Genomic DNA, 20,000 nt, shown 5'->3' on the forward strand with positions numbered 1-20,000 from the left:
ATTTCATCTGAAATAAACTATGGAATGAAAGATAGTTATTAAATTGATCTAGAAAACGGATGAATAGAAAAGAAGACCTTTCAGACCTTTCATTTCATTTGGAAAAAAGAATGAGATTAAAGTTATTTATTTCGTAAGGAATTAAGGTGAAAAGACTTTCATTCATTTATTTCATATGTAAACAGGGGATGAAATGAAAGGCAGCCCATAATTTAATGTGGAAAAAGAATGAAGTGAATGACAGTCATTTCTTTCATATGAAAAAAAAGAAAGAAATGAAATATAAGGCAGTCATTCATTTCATTCAGAAAAAGAATGAAATCAAAAACATTTATCAATTTTATCTGGAAAAACGATGAAATGCCATATATTCATGTCGTCTGGAAAACACTGAATTAAAAGAAGACGGTCATTCATATTACATGAAAACTAGCCTATTCAATGACAGCCAATTATTCACTTCTTTAAAAAACATATGGACGAAGCGCAAGACAGTTAGCAAAATGAATGACACCATTCATATCACCCAGGAAAAAAAAACAAATGAAATACATCTGTTTTATTATATATAAAAAAAAGATGACAGATAAGATACATTCGTTTCACTAGAATAAAAAAAGGCGAAATTTATGACCTGATTATTTTGAAGATTATTCTTTTCACAGGCCGATCTAGAATAGAACAGAATATAGAATTTAGGCTGAAGGCCAAGTGCTGGGACCTAAGATGTCATTCAGTGCTGAAACGGAAACTGACAGTAAAACCGATTTGAAGTGTAACAGGAGGAAAACCTCGCAGTTGCACTAAAAAGTATGGTTAGTTTTACCAGACCACTGAGCTGATTGTTTAGCTCTCCCTGGGGCTGGGCCGAAGGATTAGACTTATTTTACGTGGCTAGAACCAATTGGTTACTTAGCAACGGGACCTACAACTTATTGTGGAATCCGAGCCACATTATAGCGAGAAAATGAATTTCTATCACCAGAAATAAATTCCTCTAACTCTTCATCAGCATTTCTGGGGGAATTGAACTCCGGTCCATCAGTGACAGGCAGCAGCTCTACCAGCTCATTTTAAAAAAGAGCTCGTAGTTGCACTATGAATCAACTTTTAGGAGAGGGTGGAAAGTAAGATGGAAGCAAAAGAACAGAACAGAGGTACGGTAAAAGGAATGAAAGAAGTTGCAGCTTGGAGCCGAAAGGACGCTGCCTAAAAAAAAGACCCCAAGTAACGCCTAGATTCACGGAACGAGAAGAAAATGGTAAAAGAGAAACGCCTCTTGAAAGAATGAAGGTTATTGAAATGAGAGGAAAAAGAGAATAGTGAGGGAAATCCATTCCGAGCATATGAAGAAAAGAAACAGTTTCCAAACTGAACACGAATAAGATACGGGCGATAAGATAAGATGATGATATGGGTAGAACTTTATTGATGTCTGATTTATTTTCAATCGAAAATGGAAATAATTTCTTTTTCTGTGGTTTGCGGGCATCTTGATCACTATAGCAAGCACGAGTGGTTTTTATTCTCTCTCTTAATAATCCAGCGACCACCATTGAAACATAACTTATCAATAGCTAACAAAAATGGATAAAAAAATCAGCAAAGTTTTCATAATTATTTCTCTGACGTATTTCAGATTTTTATTCGCAGGGCAAAAAAAAAAAAAAAAAAAAAAAAAAAAAAACCGACAATTTACAGTAATGTCCTCACATATGGAGTATAAGATTTAGGCAAAAGGCCAGACAATGGGACCTACGAGGTCACTGAGCGCTGGATGGGAAACTGAGAGTAAAAAGGTTCGAAAGGTGTAACAGGAGGAAAACCTCGCAGTTGCACTGTGAAACGATTGTTAGGAGACGGTGGAGAGTAAGATGGAAGAAAGGGAAAATGAACGGAGGTACGGTAAAAGGAATATAAGGAGTTCTAGCTGGGGGGCCGAGGGACGCTGCAAAGAACCTTACGTAATGTCTACAGTGCACCGCGTGAGTTGCACTTTCGGCACTAGCCCCCTACGGAGATGTACTCATGTATCACCAGGTTTTGAATGAACATCGAAAAAAAGGGGGGAAGAAAAGGAAACCTAACTAATGGATGCGATAGCCACTCTCTCTCTCTCTCTCTCTCTCTCTCTCTCTCTCCTCAATGGCAAACCGAGAAAATGTTTTATACTGTAAAGACCAAAACTTCGCTACGCCGGTCCCAAGTCCAGAACTTTTTCAAGAGGCGGAGGAGGTTCCTGTCGGGAGTGGCCACCTGAGTGTGAAAAACAAATGGCCCACCGCAAGAAAAATGAATCCCCAGCCTTCAGGAAGTTGAGATGAGGTTACAAGGGATACGTAATCGATGTTTGGGAAGACGCTTAGTGAGAGAGAGAGAGAGAGAGAGAGAGAGAGAGAGAGAGAGAGAGAGAGAGAGAGAGAGAGAGCTAGTCCCAGCGGTCAACCCCATTAGAATGTGGGTCTAAAGGTCGTATGGAAACCCGAGTAAACTTCCAATTTGGTTCGCGAAAGTTCAAAATACGGGAATTTTCAAATATATGGAGCATCAGAGGCCTTTGTTAATACTTCAAACAGATGGAGCATCAGAGGCCTTTGTTAATACAGGTTTATTTGTTTCTTTAGATTGCTCAAACGTTTACAACTTCCCATAAACCGCTAAATTTCATATTCCATTCCCTAAGATATAAAAACAAGTAAAAAATGCGCCGTTTTTTTCTTCGGCACAGTCGAGTTTTCTGTAGAGCCGCTACAGCGTATAATCAAGGCCACCGAAAATAGATCTATCTTTTGGTATAATGCTGTATGAACAGCGGCCCATGAAACTTTAACGATAGCCCGGTGGTGGCCTGGCGTATATCGTTGCCAGAAGCACGATTATGGCTAGCTTTAACCTTAAATAAAATAAAAACTACTGAGGCTAGAGGGCTGCAATTTGGTATGATTGATGATTGGAGGGTGGATGATCAACATACCAATTTGCAGCCGTCTAGTCCCAGTAGTTTTTAAGATCTGAGGGCGGACAGAAAAGTGCGGACAGAAAAAAGTGAGGACAGACTAAAGTGCGGACAGACAGACAAAGCCAGCACAATAGTTTTCTTTTACAGAAAACTAAAAAGGGGGTTTAATGCAAGATAAGATGAGAAACAAAACAATGAAATAAAATAACAGTCCCAGTGAGACTGAGTGAAGGCTTGCATACTCGAATTATCATACGCTTTAAAAGTTACCTGAAGTTGGGATGGAGTTGAGAGTGTGACACCTGACAGACATAAGACTTTAGAGACACGCGGCTGAAGGATAAAAAGTCATAATATTTTGCAAAAGGAAATGAGATGTGAAGTAAAGCGCCTGATCATGAAGTATCATCAAACAGTCAAATGAAAAGTTTGTTGGGAGCAAAAGCGCGTCTCACAGGCAGAAGTTGGTTGTGTACAAAAAATTAAATAAAATAAAAAAATATGAAAAATTTCAAATTGGTTATGATTCTGGAAGTTACTTTTATGAGATCCTTAAATCCTGAAAAACACAAGGATTAGTTTTAATCACTTTTCGTAGTAACGTTTCTAATAGCAGGAATTTCAATTGGTACTAGAAAAATAAACGCCAAGTGATCATTTTAATGCCACGTTGTTGCTCAGCAAACCACGATGGCCAGGAAATACTTCTAACATCATTTCAAAGTAACAGTTATGAAAACAGAACTCGTAAATGATAATGTTAATTTAGAATGATTCACGAAATTTAGGCGGCCAAGCCAAGCACTGGGGCCCTTTCGGCCATTCAGCGCTTAACACAGAGAAAAAGAGTTGGAGTAGTTGGACAGCAAGAAAAAGACAAACAGGGAAAAAAAAAGGAAATGAAGTACAAGGATCTAAAGGTGGAACTGTGAGAAAAGACCACAGCTGCACTATCAATTAGAGAGGCTGGACAGTAATACTCAGGAACGTGACGTAAAAGAATAAAAAGTGGATGCTACTGGGAGTCAAATGGACTCTGCAACCACCCTTTAGTAAAATGTTGGTAAAAAGTTGCGGCGCAGTTTTTCCATTCTCTGTGGTTAGACAAACACAAAGAAAAATAACCACCGCTAGCACCCAACTTTTACGTATCACAAAAAAAAAAAAAAAATACGACACAAACAAATGTATAAGTACGGATGATTACAGAAGCCCCAGGTGTGATGATCGTCGTTTTGGAAGAGGGACAGTGAAAAGCATTCGATCTTGCTGAACACGCTAAGCTGTGCTTTCACCAGAAGTAGAGGTGCTTGTTCGTTCTGTATGGGAAAACTTGGCTTTGAAGACTGAGTATGAAGTAGCTTAGAGAAAACGCAAGAGTGCAATCTAAAGAGACACCAAGCGAATATTTTATAATGATGGTTTAGCCTGCCCAAGCCCATGGACCTTTTAGCCAGATTAAAGTTTAAGCAGCGAGGGCACGCGCGTGCGCAAGGACGCCAACTCAAGAAAGAACCGCACATTTCGGCCTAACTTTTTGCTCACTCTTTTAGTCTCGCTCTCTTGTGCCTCGTTTTCCCGAGCGTATTTGTTCGTTTTTCATTTCTCTTAATTAATTTGTCCGTTTTTCTTTTCTCTTAACTTCTCTGTTTTTCTTTTCTCTTAATCTGTCGTTTTTCATTTCTCTTAAGTTTCACTCTTCCCCACTTTCAACCCGTTATTGTCAGTCATCTGCAGTTTCTGAGAACTTTTCTGCTATTTTCCATTCTCGGAATTTATTTTTCTCCATTACTGTCGACGACCTTATGTTTTTTCCAGCTTCTTCAGAGTTTAATTCTCCTTCATCCTACTTACACCAGAATTTCAGTTTTTTATTATCTTAATTCCTTTTCTTCAAGTACTACAACAGATCATCCAGCCCCCCTTTTTTTTTTGAATCGTGTTAGGATCTTGTACCCTAAGCCATTGTTTTACAGAACTTTTTCTTTATCATTTCCATCACTCTCAATTTATTTTCCTCCATTACTGTCACAGTTAACTACCGTAACATTTTTCTCACCTTCTGGGAATTTCCTACGAGTGTTTTCTTATTTTTGCTTTTAATCATCCTAATTCCCCCTTTCTCATGATCCACGCCGACCAACCCACACTCTCTTGTTCTCCCCCAAAGGCCTGTCAGGTATTTTGCCATCAGCTCAGCCTTCCGTGCACGCCTATGTTTGCCCTGAGATCATGTAGGCGTGTCTCTTTTTAAAGCCAGGAGCGTTTGCATACCATCCGCTGATTAATAAGGTCTCAGGGTTTCCAAGTAACATGGAGAACAACAATATGACCGGAGTGTGTTCAGACGGCGAACCTCACTGTTCAGCTAATTATATAAAGTGTATCTAAGTTTTTAAACCTTTTGAGAGAGAGAGAGAGAGAGAGAGAGAGAGAGAGAGAGAGAGAGAGAGAGAGAGAGAGAGAGAGAGAGTTAATTTTATATTTAAAATTTTTAGTCTACAAAATGTCGGTGCGTACTAGAGACCATATGTCCAGAAAACTCAAAAAAGGTGAGCTGTATAACTTTATAATTATGGATTCCACAAGCATACATTACATTTACATACGAAAACACGCACACACACACACACACACACATACCTACCCTCCTCACCAACATAAGATCCATGGTTCGATCCTCGAGGGAGCAGGAACGCTCTAAGACTCGTTTTCGTGAAATCATGATGATCTTATGTCTACCTGAGAAGCGAATTATGCAGTGAGCTGTTACGTTCCGACAGAGGTGGAACGTAGCCTGGGAACCTGGGTCGAGAAAGGCAAGGGGCTAACAAATTCATCCCAAGAGACTTGCTGAGAACTGAAATGTTAAAGTATATTATACATATATATATATACATATATACTATATATACATATACTGTATATATACAACATATATCTTTATATATATACATATATATAGATAATGTATATAGCGTATAAATACATATATATGTAATGCATAATATATATATACATTATATATATATTTATATTTATTTATTTATATTCACATATATATATTTATATATATATTATTATCTATATATACATATATATATATGTATGTATATATATATATATATATATATATATATATATATATATGTATATATATATATATATATATATATATATATATATATATATATATGTAGAGTAGAGAGAGAGAGAGAGAGAGAGAGAGAGAGAGAGGAGAGGTGGGGAGGGGACACATGACGCAGAATGAGACTAGCCTTTGGACATCCATAATTGCTTGGCTCATGCCAGTTGTTAAGTGCCCTTGAGGGGCCAGAACCGTAAGAGAGTGCCCCATCGATTTGCGACGACAGTCTGGAGGTTCTCCACTTCTTCTTCTTTTTCCAGTTTTCCTTTATTCTTTAATCAAGGGGAAACATAATATCATACTCAAGGAATACACGCAAGAACTGCCCTCAATAGTGCATATATTTTTTCGCATGGTCTTCCTCGGAGTGAAATGCCTTTTTCAAATAATTTCCAGACCTCGGCTAATTAGCTATGGTGAAAGGCGTATCGCGGCGCTTATTCTTCTTCGTACGTGAAACTTTATACGCTGAAACCAATAACGCTTTCTTGGATTAACCTCAAGGAAAATGTTTTGTTACGCGCACTACGAATATCTGTTAAAAGTAAAGCGTAATAGCATCATATACTGGTTTAACGTTACGTCACACGAATTACCTCCATGCACTGACAGATTAAAATCATACAGAGGGACGCAAAACTTCAACAGCAACGAGATTTTTACGAACGAGAAAAATTCTCCTCTCGGAAAAATGAAACCACCCTTTCCCAGTACTATGACTCTACCCCAAACATAACTTAAATAAAAATTACTCGACGATATTTTTGCGCCTTAGAAAGCTTTTACCGGAATGTTACCGACTTCTCCCAAATGGACGGTCTTCACGTTCAATATTTCTACTTTTCTGACGAACGCTTCGGAGTACCGAATTAGTCTCACAAGCCAGGACCAAGGAGGAAAATGAGGTTTTCATTTAGCCTAAAGGGGACCCTGTCAAATCTAAAACGGGTCATCTTCTCCGGGTACTATGCGAAGTCATATTGCATAAACAAAGTTATCAATTAACAACCTGGTGCAATGTAGTAGAGCACAGAACAGAATATAGAATTTAGGACAAAGGCCAAGCGCTGCGACCTATGAGGTCTTTCAGGGGTAAAACTGAAAACGACAGTAAAAAGATATGGGATGTGTACCAGGAGGAAAACCTCGCAGTTACACTACGACGACTGTTAGAAGAGGGTGGAAATTAAGACGGAAGAAAGAGAATATGCACGGAATTACAGTAAAAGGAATGAAAGAGGTTGCAGCTAGGGCCGAAGGGACACTGCAGAGAACCTTAAGTAATGCCTACAACGAACCTCATGAAGAAATAACTGTTTATTTATTCTAAATAGTGTAATGCTTGGCACGTATAACTATGCGTACTCGAAGAATCCCGGAAGTTTTATCCCCAATTCCCGGTAAAAGTCAAGAAATAAGTTAATGTTCTTGAGAACAACAGGACGAGATATTTAAAAACAAATATAATCGTGATGTGAAATTTTGAAAACTAATAGTTATCCATTTTGTACCTTCTCATAAATATTCACTTTAATGAGTTTAAGGTAGAGAGAGTACCTGAGCCTATTGTTTGGAGTAAGGTATTACTTTAAGCTACTTCCTAATCCTTCACAACACCAAGTTTATACTTCTATTACAATATCTTGTGGAAACTTGAGTCGTTTAAAGGAAATTCAGCACACAACAGAATATATAATTTAGATCAAAGGCCAAGCACTGGGACCTATGAGGCCATTCAGCACTGAAACGGAAACTGACAGTAAAAAGGTTTGAAAGGTGTAAGAAGAAGAAAACCTTGCAGTTGCACTGATTCAGTTGTCAGGAGAGAGTGGAACGTAAGATGAAGACGGAGAATATGAACGGAGGTACAGTAAAAAGAATGAAAAAGGTTGTAACTAGAGGCCGAAGGGACGCTGCAAAGACCCATAACTAATGCCTACAGTGCATCGCATGAGGTTAAGATAAGTATACCTTAGTTTAACCAGACCACTGAGCTGATTAACAGCTCTCCTAGGGCTGGCCCGAAGGATTAGACTTATTTTACGTGGCTAAGAACCAATTGGTTACCTACAGCCTATTGTGGAATCCGAACCACATTATCCGGAGAAATGAATTTCTATCACCAGAAATAAATTCTTCATTGGCCGGCCAGAGAATCGAACGCGGGCCTAGGAGAATGCTAGCCGAGTACGATATCGACCCATCCAATGAGGAACTACCGCATGCGTTAAACTGACAGCACTAACCCCCTACGGAGTATACTCAGCACAATATTCGAAGCGTTTTTCATTACCCCTGATTAATCTACCAGCTTATTGATCACCTCTCGTTAATCCCGCTAATCTACCAGCTTGCTGATCACCTCTCATTACTCCCACTAATCTACCAGCTTAAAATCTAATCAAGACCAGCAGCGAGGCATGCATATGGATCGGCCTCAAAGTTATGTCCCTACGTGAAATATTAATACCATTACACTCGTGAACGACAAATGGGACACCGAGGGGGATGGCAGATGACGTAGAGAGAATTAGGCCATCAATCTACCGAGGACCAGACTAGTATAGGCTTTGTAATAGGCCCCGCGAGAGACGTCCCTCTAATCTCGATGGGCCACAGGGATTAATTTCGGCTGCTGGAATTGGTCAACCGCTGGCGGAGGTCCCTGATTCTTGGCAAGGCTTCAAGAAATGAAGGAGAGGAACATTCTCATTGACAGTTTTTTTTTTTTTTTGTCGTGTCGTGGCCAGAAGGAAGGAGGAATAAATGAAGTTGCGTTCCACTGGTTTTACTGGCGAATGAAAGGCTTCTTGGACAAATTTTTAACGCTCAGAACTATGCAAATACACACACATCATGAAGCTACAAATGTCCCTTAATATCAAATTCACGCTACCTCGGGAATATCTCCGATGGAGAATTATCACCGAAGGGGAATTTATAAGTGATAAATGGATTGGTACTGCCGGGTCACGAACCCTCGACACAGAACTTACCCAGCAACTCCGGTCGATGTTACCACTGAGCTATCAAGAGAGGTATAAGTGAATGCCGAGTTTGCTGTACTTTTTACCCATCGTGAGCGGGGAAGTTGTACTTAACCTCGGTGACATTTGTAGCATCATGATTATACATAACATATATATGTGTATATACAGTATATATATATATATATATATATATATATATATATATATATATATATATATATATATATGTGCTGTATATATGTAAATATATATATGTATATATACATATAAATATATGTATATATATGTGTATACATATGTATATATGCTGTACACTCACTACACGAATAGTGAGTGTACACACAGGCACTGAAGTAAGTAAATACTGCATATATGCATAATAATTCTGGATGGAACCCATGAACTTGACAATGTGGCCGTTGTCTTTTTCTTCAGTGGACGACAAGGGTTTATATTTGAAAAAGAAATGATAGCATACACTAATATACATACACACACATACATAAATATATACATGCATGTTTGTACGTATGTATATGTACTGTCTTTAGCGAATATCAGCTCTCTTCCAGATGAAGTAGGTCTTCGTAAGTCATACATACCATTAATAACTCAAGTCTGAAATCGTATCAGTTGCTGTAATAACCCTCACATGAGCTCCACATTGCGTATGGACGAAAACGCATACTCATGCACGCACACATACTGTATATAGGCCTATTCATATATATGTCATATGTATATACATATATATATATATATAATATATATATATATATATATATATATATATATATATATATATATATATATATATATATAAATACATATGCATATATGCATATATATATATATATATATATATATATATATATGAAATTTTATCACACCGTGATTTATATACAATCATGAAGCTACAAATGTCGCTTAATATCGAAATTCACGCTACCTCGGTATATCTCCGTTGAGAATTGTCGCCGAAGGGAATTTATATAAGTGATAAATGAATTGGAATCGTGGGGACACGAACCCGCGACGAAAGCCTATTCAGCGACTCCAGTTGACGTAAACCATTTTAACATAAAATACAAAATCAACATTAACAGTAATAATGAAAAAAAAACACATACACACACATCCATGCTTGAAAATGCAAGTAACTGCATTCAAATTGATGGCTCAATGGTTTACGTCAACTGGAGTCGCTGAATAGGCTTTCGTCGCGGGTTCGTGTCCCCACGATTCCATTCATTTATCACTTATAAATTCCTTCGGCGACAATTCTCCAACGGAGATATACCGAGGTAGCGTGAATTTCGATATTAAGCGACATTTGTAGCTTCATTATTATATATATATATATATATATATATATATATATATATATATATATATATATAAATCAACATCCCTGATAAAATAATATGTTTTGATTTTCTACCTACCTACCTACTAGAATGTATACAATGCATTTCCACCACAAAACAATTTACAAAATGTATTTCCATTATTCACTAAAACAATAAAATGTAGTCCCATTGCTAAATGTGTTCGCTCATTTACAAATGTTAATAAAAATCTACCCGCGTTAATTCTTAACGGTTTTTAAAAATATATTCCCACCATTTTTGTAGGATCTGTGATGAAATCCTGGCATCAAAGAATGGAAAAAAAAAAGCATTCCCATTTCCAAGGCTTATAAAATGCTCGTTATTTATTTACATAAGTTACAAGGTGCTTCCCTTTAACCTTAATGACTTGTAAAATTTCTTCACTTATTCGTTTTCTAATTATAAAGTTAATTAAACATTTTCCCATATTTTTAAACGTTTAGACTGCTTATAACCTAAAACTAGGTCCATTATTTCCGCTACTTACTTCAACACCTGTTTCCTTCTTTCTTTTAAATATTATATATTTCAGTTGATATTTTTTAGCATCCTCTAAATCAATGAACTGCTCCATCGAGAAAAACTACTAACGGTGCGCGAGTAAGTTATGCACTGCCCCCTCTGACCTTGTTTCCATCCCTCTTTCATACAAACATTTTTACAAATGGAATACTACACAAATTCATACATTTTGACCGGGTAAGTGTTCTGAAGACTTTACGTTATGTTTAAAGAAGTCCATTTTCTCATAAACCATGTTCAAAGTCCATTTGCTTCAAGTCCAGCTATTCTCAAGTTCCAATATCAAGCAAATTTTCGTGACCATTTGCTTGAAATTCAAAGTGTTGTCAAGGTCCCTTCTGTATCTAAGTCAAGTTTAATGTCTTTTTGCTATGAATCCCGAATACTCTCAAATTTCAATGTCAGTAAGTCTCCTTTTTAAAGTTATTTACAAGTCCCATTTTCCAAAATCCAAACCGTTCGCAAGTTTCACTTCTATAAAGTCCATTCCTTTAAGTCAATTTTTAGTCCACCTTTTGAACATCACAGTAGTTCCGAAGTCAGTCTGCGTTTGGGTGTAAACGTCCTTAAGTCAATTACACGCACCATGCCAACAAATTCATAACCAACACTATAAAAGACATAAACATAAAAGTTCTTACCTTAAGCAACAGCGTATCCTGGAGAGATCGCACACTGAAAGATTGTCAGCAGGCGAAGGTCTGGAAATGAAAGAAAAAGCTCAGTGAATAAAAGCACCAAACAAAAATTCAATTACAGTGGTGCTTGACTCGGTCATTCCTCGAGAGTATGACGTTAACTTGAGCAGCACTTAAGCGGGATGGCATTCTGCCAGTGCTATGAAGACCCCTGTATGAATTACCTGCAAACGCCTGTTAGCAAGCGAGTGTGTATGTGAATGTGTGGATGTGAGTCTGTGAGTGAGTGTGTATGTGAATGTGTGTCTGTGTGTGTATGCGAGTGTGTGGATGTGTGTCTGTAAGTGAGTGAATGTGTGCAAGTCAGGGATGTAAACCCCTGACTTACACCCATGCATTCACACAGCCACACACTCATTCACACACACACCCCGACGTGCGCACACTCACACACATGCTAATACTGGCGCGTTTCTGAGTGCATTTTGTGTTAGAAATGAGAATAAAAAAATATATAAACCACCGGAATTTTTTCAAGTTCTGGACTAAAAACATATATGAATGAGTTTAATACGCCTATGTAATTTCACCATGTCTACATTATTAAAAAAAATGCTTATTCTGGCGCTGCATTACCATTTTTCAAGGTCAGGATACACGGCAAACTCAACGCCATCTTTTCCCCCGTCAACTAAAACTACATGCCATTTCTCAACAGCTTCCGAAAGAGACCCAAATTCATTCCTAGGAAGTCAGGGTAATTGGAGGAACACAACGAGAACCCCTCATGCTCATTATATCGTCCTTAGATCATTTCAAGGGCAATTGAATATGCGACTGCCGGCTCTAATCATTGCTGCAGAGGCGTGCTTATCGCCTTTCAATCTCGCCGTTTCATTGTCCACGTTTACCTTCGACCTTTTGGTAGTGGGAATCGTTCTATGAAGTGAAATCGACCGTGATACATGGATAATAATAATAATAATAATAATAATAATAATAATAATAATAATAATAATAATAATAATAATAATAATGACAAAAGCAAAACCTCCTCCTTGGGGATTTGTGGCGCTGAACTTTCCTATACAAGGTCAGCACTGCAATGGTGTTGATCTGGAAAATCACAGGTCAACAGTTCGTTTCGCCAGAAAGGAGGCTTGACCTTTCTTTTCTATTTTCGTAACTATTCTTCTCCAGGAGGTGACCGTCATAAACTAGCAAGTGAGGGCATGAGTGATACCAGAAAAAAAAGCACATAAATGAATTGAAGAACAATCACAAATGAGTCAATGTACATATATTTTGTTAAACACAATGAGGCATTTTATGTATATAAAGCACGACACATTTTGTAAAGAAAAACACACATGTGGAAAAGTACATTTAAAATCAGTCTTTATCAGTTATGTCAGATTTTGCATAAGTTTTTATGGTCTGGAAGATGTCGAAGTCGATGAGAAGACTGGTCTTGACTTCTGGACTCGTCCCTCCAACCGGAACGAAGTGGCTGGTTGGTGGATGGTTAGGATTAAGCTGGTCCTATGCCAACGCAAGCTCTCGCTCCTTGAGGAGCCCATGGGTGATGGGGAGCCGCAAATTTGTATCTGGTACCCAGATATTATCAAGTACTTGCTCATTTATTTACTTTCTCTTATTTTATATATCACAGATTCTGTCCAAACATTCTTGGTTTTGGCATCATTATTTTTCTTTTTTTTTTTTTGGGGGGCGCTTGGTAAAATCACTATACCCCTATTTCCATTTCCGTCCTATTCTTAAGGATGAACATGAGCAGGATCTCTTCAGTTTTGCTAAATTTGCACTAAAAAGGCTTTATAAACAAGAGGTGGCAATCACCTAAAGTATGTATGTATGTATGAATACACACACATATATGTATATATATATATATATATATATATATATATATATATATATATATATATATATATATATCGCAAAGGGCAAGACTGCATGAATATATGTACTTGATTTCTCTCTATCTTATATACATATAGTATATATAAAGTGTTACCCATTTTATACAACGGAATTTTATATTATGTATACACACACATCTATATATACAGTATATATATATATATATATATATATATTTTATATATATATATATATATATATATATATATACATACACATACATTACATATATATATATATATATATATATATATATATATATATATATATATATATATATATATATATATATATATATATAATCATTGCATGGGAAGGAGTAAACTAATACTGAGAGCTCACACTAACACTTTATAACACTGCTAAGTAGATTTACCCATCTGGGAAAGATATAACGCTTTAAATTGAAGTCTTCGTTGATTGTAACAGTATAACAAAGTTGCGACAACGCGCCTTTGATCATAGATTATAATCTTATCAGCGGATTACGTTCCACGAGCAATCTCATCTCTCTCTCTCTCTCCCTATATTATATATTTGCATTTTGATTATGAATATATATATATTGCATCTGTAAATCTCCACACGCATAGAGAAACATTGAGAGAATTAAGTACATATTACATTCGCGTAGTCTGCCCTTTGTGTTATATATAACATATAATATATATATATATATATATATATATATATATATATATATATATATATATATACATATATATAATATATATATATATATATATATATATATATATATATATATATATATATATAGTGTGTGTGTGTGTTTGTGCTATCTAATGACTCCGTGGAAGTGGCATTTCAATGAAAACAAAATCATCCGAATCACGATACTTCCTTCACTGCATTCGGAAATGAACTATTCACATTATCAGAGTCTAGGATAAAATACAAAAATAAATTCAAATTTAAAGACAGACCCACACGTACACATACAGCATTGGAATAAAAATAAGGCAAGATTAAATAAAGATACAATTTTATATATATTTATATATGAAATTTTAGGATAAAATTTTACACACACAGACACACAATATAATATACATATATGTATATATATACATATATATATATATATATATATATATATATATATATATATATATATATATATAATGTATATTCATTTTCATCGTGCCCTACTTCTATAACATACGACTAAAAGACATCACGGAGCAAAATCACATGAAATGAGAAATAAAATTAAAATTAACCTTATGCAAATATGAAAGACGAGGGCAGAAAACATTTTAACATAAAATACAAAATCAACATTAACAGTAATAATGAAAAAAAAACACATACACACACATCCATGCTTGAAAATGCAAGTAACTGCATTCAAATTAAATCTTCCTCGCAAGCACGAGAAACAGATAAAAACCAATAAAACATAACAGGTACAATAACAGTGTTGGTGAAAATGTAAAAATAAAAATACCGCCAACGCTATCGCTGTTGAGCTACAAAGAAGAAAAAAAAAAGAGTTTTGGGGACAATATGGTTCGAATGATGTTCCTCGTAGCGTGGGCTTTTCTTTCTGCTGGTAAATTGCCCCCATTATTGTCAGGTCCAAGACGTCTTTTACTCTTTTATTAGTTCATTTTTACTGTTTCCCCTCTTTCTGTGTCCTTCCTTTGTTTATCTGGCTGGTCAAGTTATAGTGTTTTTTTTTTTTCTCTCATTTGTGAAAGGAGGTATTTTTATTCCTTTTATTTTTATCTATTTTACATGAAATTTTGGTTTCATTAACAGTATTTTTCCTCATAATTGGATATGGCAGTTTATATGTGCGTACTGTTAAATGTAAGTAAATGGGGGTTATCTGGCGTCGCGACCGCCGGGGTCATTTCCGCCAAACTTTCAGATAGATAAATGAGTATAAAACACTCCATAAAATTTACGAATCCCCATGAAGATTAAAGTATCAACAAATGAATGATGGAATGACTGAATGGTTCCACCAAGCATTACCGATCAAGGTGTGCACACAAGTTGGCTGCATCAGGTGGATCGAAAGGTTGTTTCTGTCCCTCTTCCTACGAAACGACCAAGTCTAAGGAGACCATTTTGATAAAACCACCTCCTTCAGCTCTAAGATAAGCCATGAGAGTTTAAGATTTGCGCCACCGTAACTTCTGCCAGCCTAATGAGTCCAAAACTCCCTTTTCCTATAATGAGTGGGAGGTGGGGCGGGGGAGGAGAAGGAGGCTTCGTTACCCTTTGAAGAGAAAAGAATAGTGTATAGAATTTAGGCCAAAGGCCAAGCGCTGTGACCTATGCGGTCATTCAGCGCTGAAACGGAAACTGACAGTAAAAAGGTTTGAAAGGCGTAACAGGAGGAAAACCTCGTAGTTGCACTAAGAATCAATCGTTAAGAGACGGTAGAAAGTAAGAAGGAAGAAAGATAATATGAAAGGATGTACAATAAAGGGAATAAAAGGGGCTGCAGCTACGGGCCGAAGGGACGCCGCAAAGAACCTTAAATAATACCTACAGCGCACTGCATGAGGTGCACTGACGGCACTACTCCCCACGGGGGTTACCCTTTGAGCGGAAAATTGTCCTCGAGCAAGGAAGGCTTAAAACCACCACACCTTGACCAAAGGTTAAGGGTTGCTAACATAGGAATTTACCGACGTTGTATTCTGAACTAATCCTCTTCCAGGTAAACAAGAGCTCGTCCAGGTGTACATCCAGGCATAAGCTGAGCTAAAGGAAACGCTCGCTCTTGACTAAGTTTTCTTTGGCCAAAGGCTCGTTCAGGTGAGAATCTCGAGGCAAAGGCCGCGCTACAGGAAACGCCAACTCAGGACTAAATTTCGTTCCTCCAAAGTTATAATGGAAGGTAAACCTCGGGCGAAGGGAAAGGAATTCCTGTCACGGACAGAGGAAACTTCATGGTAGGTTTACGCGAGTCCTTTTGTAGGATGTTCAGCAGTTGTCTTCTGGGCGTTTTATTTCCTTGTTGCTATTATTATTATTATTATTATTATTATTATTATTATTATTATTATTATTATGTTATCCACATTCTATCACTGCCCTTAACGCTGCTGTTATTTTCACCCGTGCTATCATGTGAAAAGTATGCGAAGTGAAATGACTCTAAAACACTATTGCTCAAAGTATGTGTGCGTGCGTGTGTGTGTGTGTATGTGTGTGTGTGTGTTCATCTATGGGCCCCTTCCAGTTTCGTATGGTTATTATGTACCAAACTATGTCTCTTCCAAACAACGTAGTACCAAACTGAGGCCTCTAGAGCCCATGACCATGTAAGATCTATGGACACTAGCAGCTGCCATAGACTATTCAATCCTTTATAGAACCACCTCCATAATCGGTTACAATTCTTCAGTTATGTACAAAAGTATATGTGCAAGAACACTACACAAGAGCTCCTGAGCATTTTACAATACCTCTCTTAATTAGAAGAGGCATTTTTCGAAGGGCGAGGAAAACGAAAGCGCTTTTAGAATATATGCATTTGTCTCTACAAGCGTTTCATCATTATTCCTCTTGTTATTATTAATCTGCTCGACTAACCCATAAGATCTGTAAGGAGAATTGAATGGACATAAAGAAAGATTCTTACTTGAAATTGCCAAAAAGACTAAAGACGAAAAGCACAGAATATATATATATATATATATATATATATATATATATATATATATATATATATATATATATATATATATATATATATATATACACATATATATGAAATTTTTATCACACTGTGATTTATATACAATCATGAAGCTACAAATGTCGCTTAATATCGAATTTACGCTACCTCGGGATATCTCCGTTGGAGAATTGTCGCCGAAGGGGAATTTATATAATGATAAATGAATTGGAATCGTGGGGACACGAACCCGCGACGAAAGCCTATTCAGCGACTCAGTTGACGTAAACCATTGAGCCATCAAGAGAGGGTAACTAAAGTCTTTTGCCGAGATGTCGTACTGCTTTTACCCGTCGTGAGCGGGGAAAGTGTACTAGCCTCGACAATGACCCACCTCCGCCATGACAGTTCATTGGTACGTTTGGAACACGCAGCTCTTTTGTTATGAAATTTTTATCACACCGTGATTTATATACAATCATGAAGCTACAAATGTCGCTTAATATCTTGATGGCTCAATGGTTTACGTCAACTGGAGTCGCTGAATAGGCTTTCGTCGCGGGTTCGTGTCCCCACGATTCCAATTCATTTATCACTTATATAAATTCCCCTTCGGCGAAAATTCTCCAACGGAGATATACCGAGGTAGCGTGAATTTCGATATTAGCGACATTTGTAGCTTCATGATTGTATATATATATATATATATATATATATATATATATATATATATATATATATATATATATACATATACGTATGTACGCGTAGTGTGTGTGTTTGAGCAGGTGACAGAAATCGTCCCGTCAGAACATGAGATACATATTGTACCAAAAGGGTAGTGTCTTCATTATTCACATTTTTTTCCCCCGGATAAACCAAGTGGTTGAAATACCCATCTGCCTTACTGATGTGGTCAGGGACTTACATATAAAAGAAAATATACAAACACACATAAACACAATCACACACTCATTTATATATATATATATATATATATATATATATATATATATATATATATATATATTATATATATATATATATATTCCATTTTTAATGAAAATAACAACGGAAAAGGTTACAGATAAGCAACTGTCAAAATCAAACCCTATATATCATTATCATAAGAAGAAAACATAAAATACCAGCAATAATATTTACAGTGGTTTATAATGAAGGTATTGATACAATGACCAAACCAAAAACAAGATGGTGTTGATATACAATGATGAAATGATGACACAACATCAACGAGCTTTTAATCCAGTGGCGAAATGATGAGTCAGAACCTTTGACAATGATGAGATGATGATGAACACTAAGAAGCACTGATATGATGACGAGTCATAGGTCAGAGACACTGATACAATGATTCAGAGACGAATCAAAATGACGAAATAACGCGTTGCAAGACAAGACATATTGATGCAATGATGAAATGATAAAGCAAAGGTTACGAAACAAATACAATGAAGAAACTGATAAAATGATGAAATGATAATGCAAAGGTTACGAAACAAATATAATAATGAAGCAACGATGAACTAAGACCTACCATATAACTTTCATGAATATGTAAATGAGAGCGAAGCCAAGATCAAACGGCACGGCGTTGACCTTTAAACTTGTGACGCAAGATTAATCTACGAGGGATCAGATGATGGGTCATCTTTCCAAATGTCGGGGATAATGAAATGATGAAAGCGTCGCAGCAGAGATGAGAACCGATTGATTGACCGATTTTTTTATAACGTGACGTCGTGGCGTCTGCGATCATCGGCGACTGAAATATGTTTACCTTTTATTACAATCCATGCTTACTTAATAAATAATTATAGAATACAGAGAATACAGAATTTAGTCCAAAGGCCAAGCGCTGGGACCTATGTGGTCATTCAGCGCTGAAAAGGAAATAGACAGTAAGGTGTAACAGGATAGACAACCTCGCAGCTGCACTATGAAACAGTTGTTAGAGAGGGTGGAAAGTCAGATGGAAGAAAGAGAATATGAACGGATTTACAGTAAAAGGAATGAAAGATGTTGCAGCTAGGGGCCGAAGGGACACTGCAAAGACCCTAAAGTAATGCCTACAGTGCACCACGTGAGGTGCACTGACGGTACTACCCCCGTAAGGGGAAATAAGTTATAATCATAAAATTATAGGGAAACTGGTGAGATTTAACATTAGGTGGAGTATCTTCAAGGAATTAAAAGGGTGAATCTCACTATGCCACAGGATATAACTTCATAATGTGTGATAAATAGTCGTACTCAAAGCACTCAGTCCGAGTTCCATTCTGATAATACATGAAAGAATGTAAGGTAGTTATTCTTTCACACATCTGATCAGCCGGATGTCGTGAGCTCATACCGATAGCAAAGAGCACATACATGTCACATGTATGTGTAAATAAAGCACTAATTTGCCAAATGAAAACTATAAAAACATACGTCTTAGGTAATGTAAGCAGGTCCACTGAAAAACGACTGTGTTGGCGTGGATCACACGGGGTAAATAAATAAATAAAAAAGCATATAAATCTAGGAGGAAAGTTTGAATGTGAATTCGCCTCCTAAGAGTCGAAGGTTCCTTTTTTCCAATGGTGAACAGAAGGAGATACTTGTAAATTCCGCACGCGCCCTCTCTTCTAAAAGAACTTCTATAAAGTTAGGTAGTTTTCAGAAGACGGGTTATGTATATAATATTTTGAGTGTGTGTGTGTGTTTATGTGAGAGAGAGAGAGAGA

General features: G+C 36.7%; 1 protein-coding gene across 8 annotated transcripts in view; it reads right to left on the bottom strand.

Moving 5' to 3' along the window:
• The window catches only part of LOC136825712 (galanin receptor 2a-like), a 513,143-nt gene that overhangs the window by 313,114 nt on the left and 180,029 nt on the right, over window positions 1–20,000 (bottom strand). For all 8 annotated transcript variants that reach the window (XM_067082474.1, XM_067082478.1, XM_067082476.1 and 5 more), the window contains one exon: window positions 11,652–11,711. Coding sequence is in view for 2 of the 8 variants with exons in the window: in XM_067082473.1 (XP_066938574.1) it covers window positions 11,652–11,711 (60 nt within the window). In the remaining 6 variants the exon portion in view is untranslated. The remainder of the gene's footprint in view (window positions 1–11,651; window positions 11,712–20,000) is intronic.

This window comes from Macrobrachium rosenbergii, chromosome 39 (genome assembly GCF_040412425.1).
Source record: "Macrobrachium rosenbergii isolate ZJJX-2024 chromosome 39, ASM4041242v1, whole genome shotgun sequence".
In the NCBI taxonomy this organism is placed as follows: Eukaryota; Metazoa; Arthropoda; class Malacostraca; order Decapoda; family Palaemonidae; genus Macrobrachium; species Macrobrachium rosenbergii.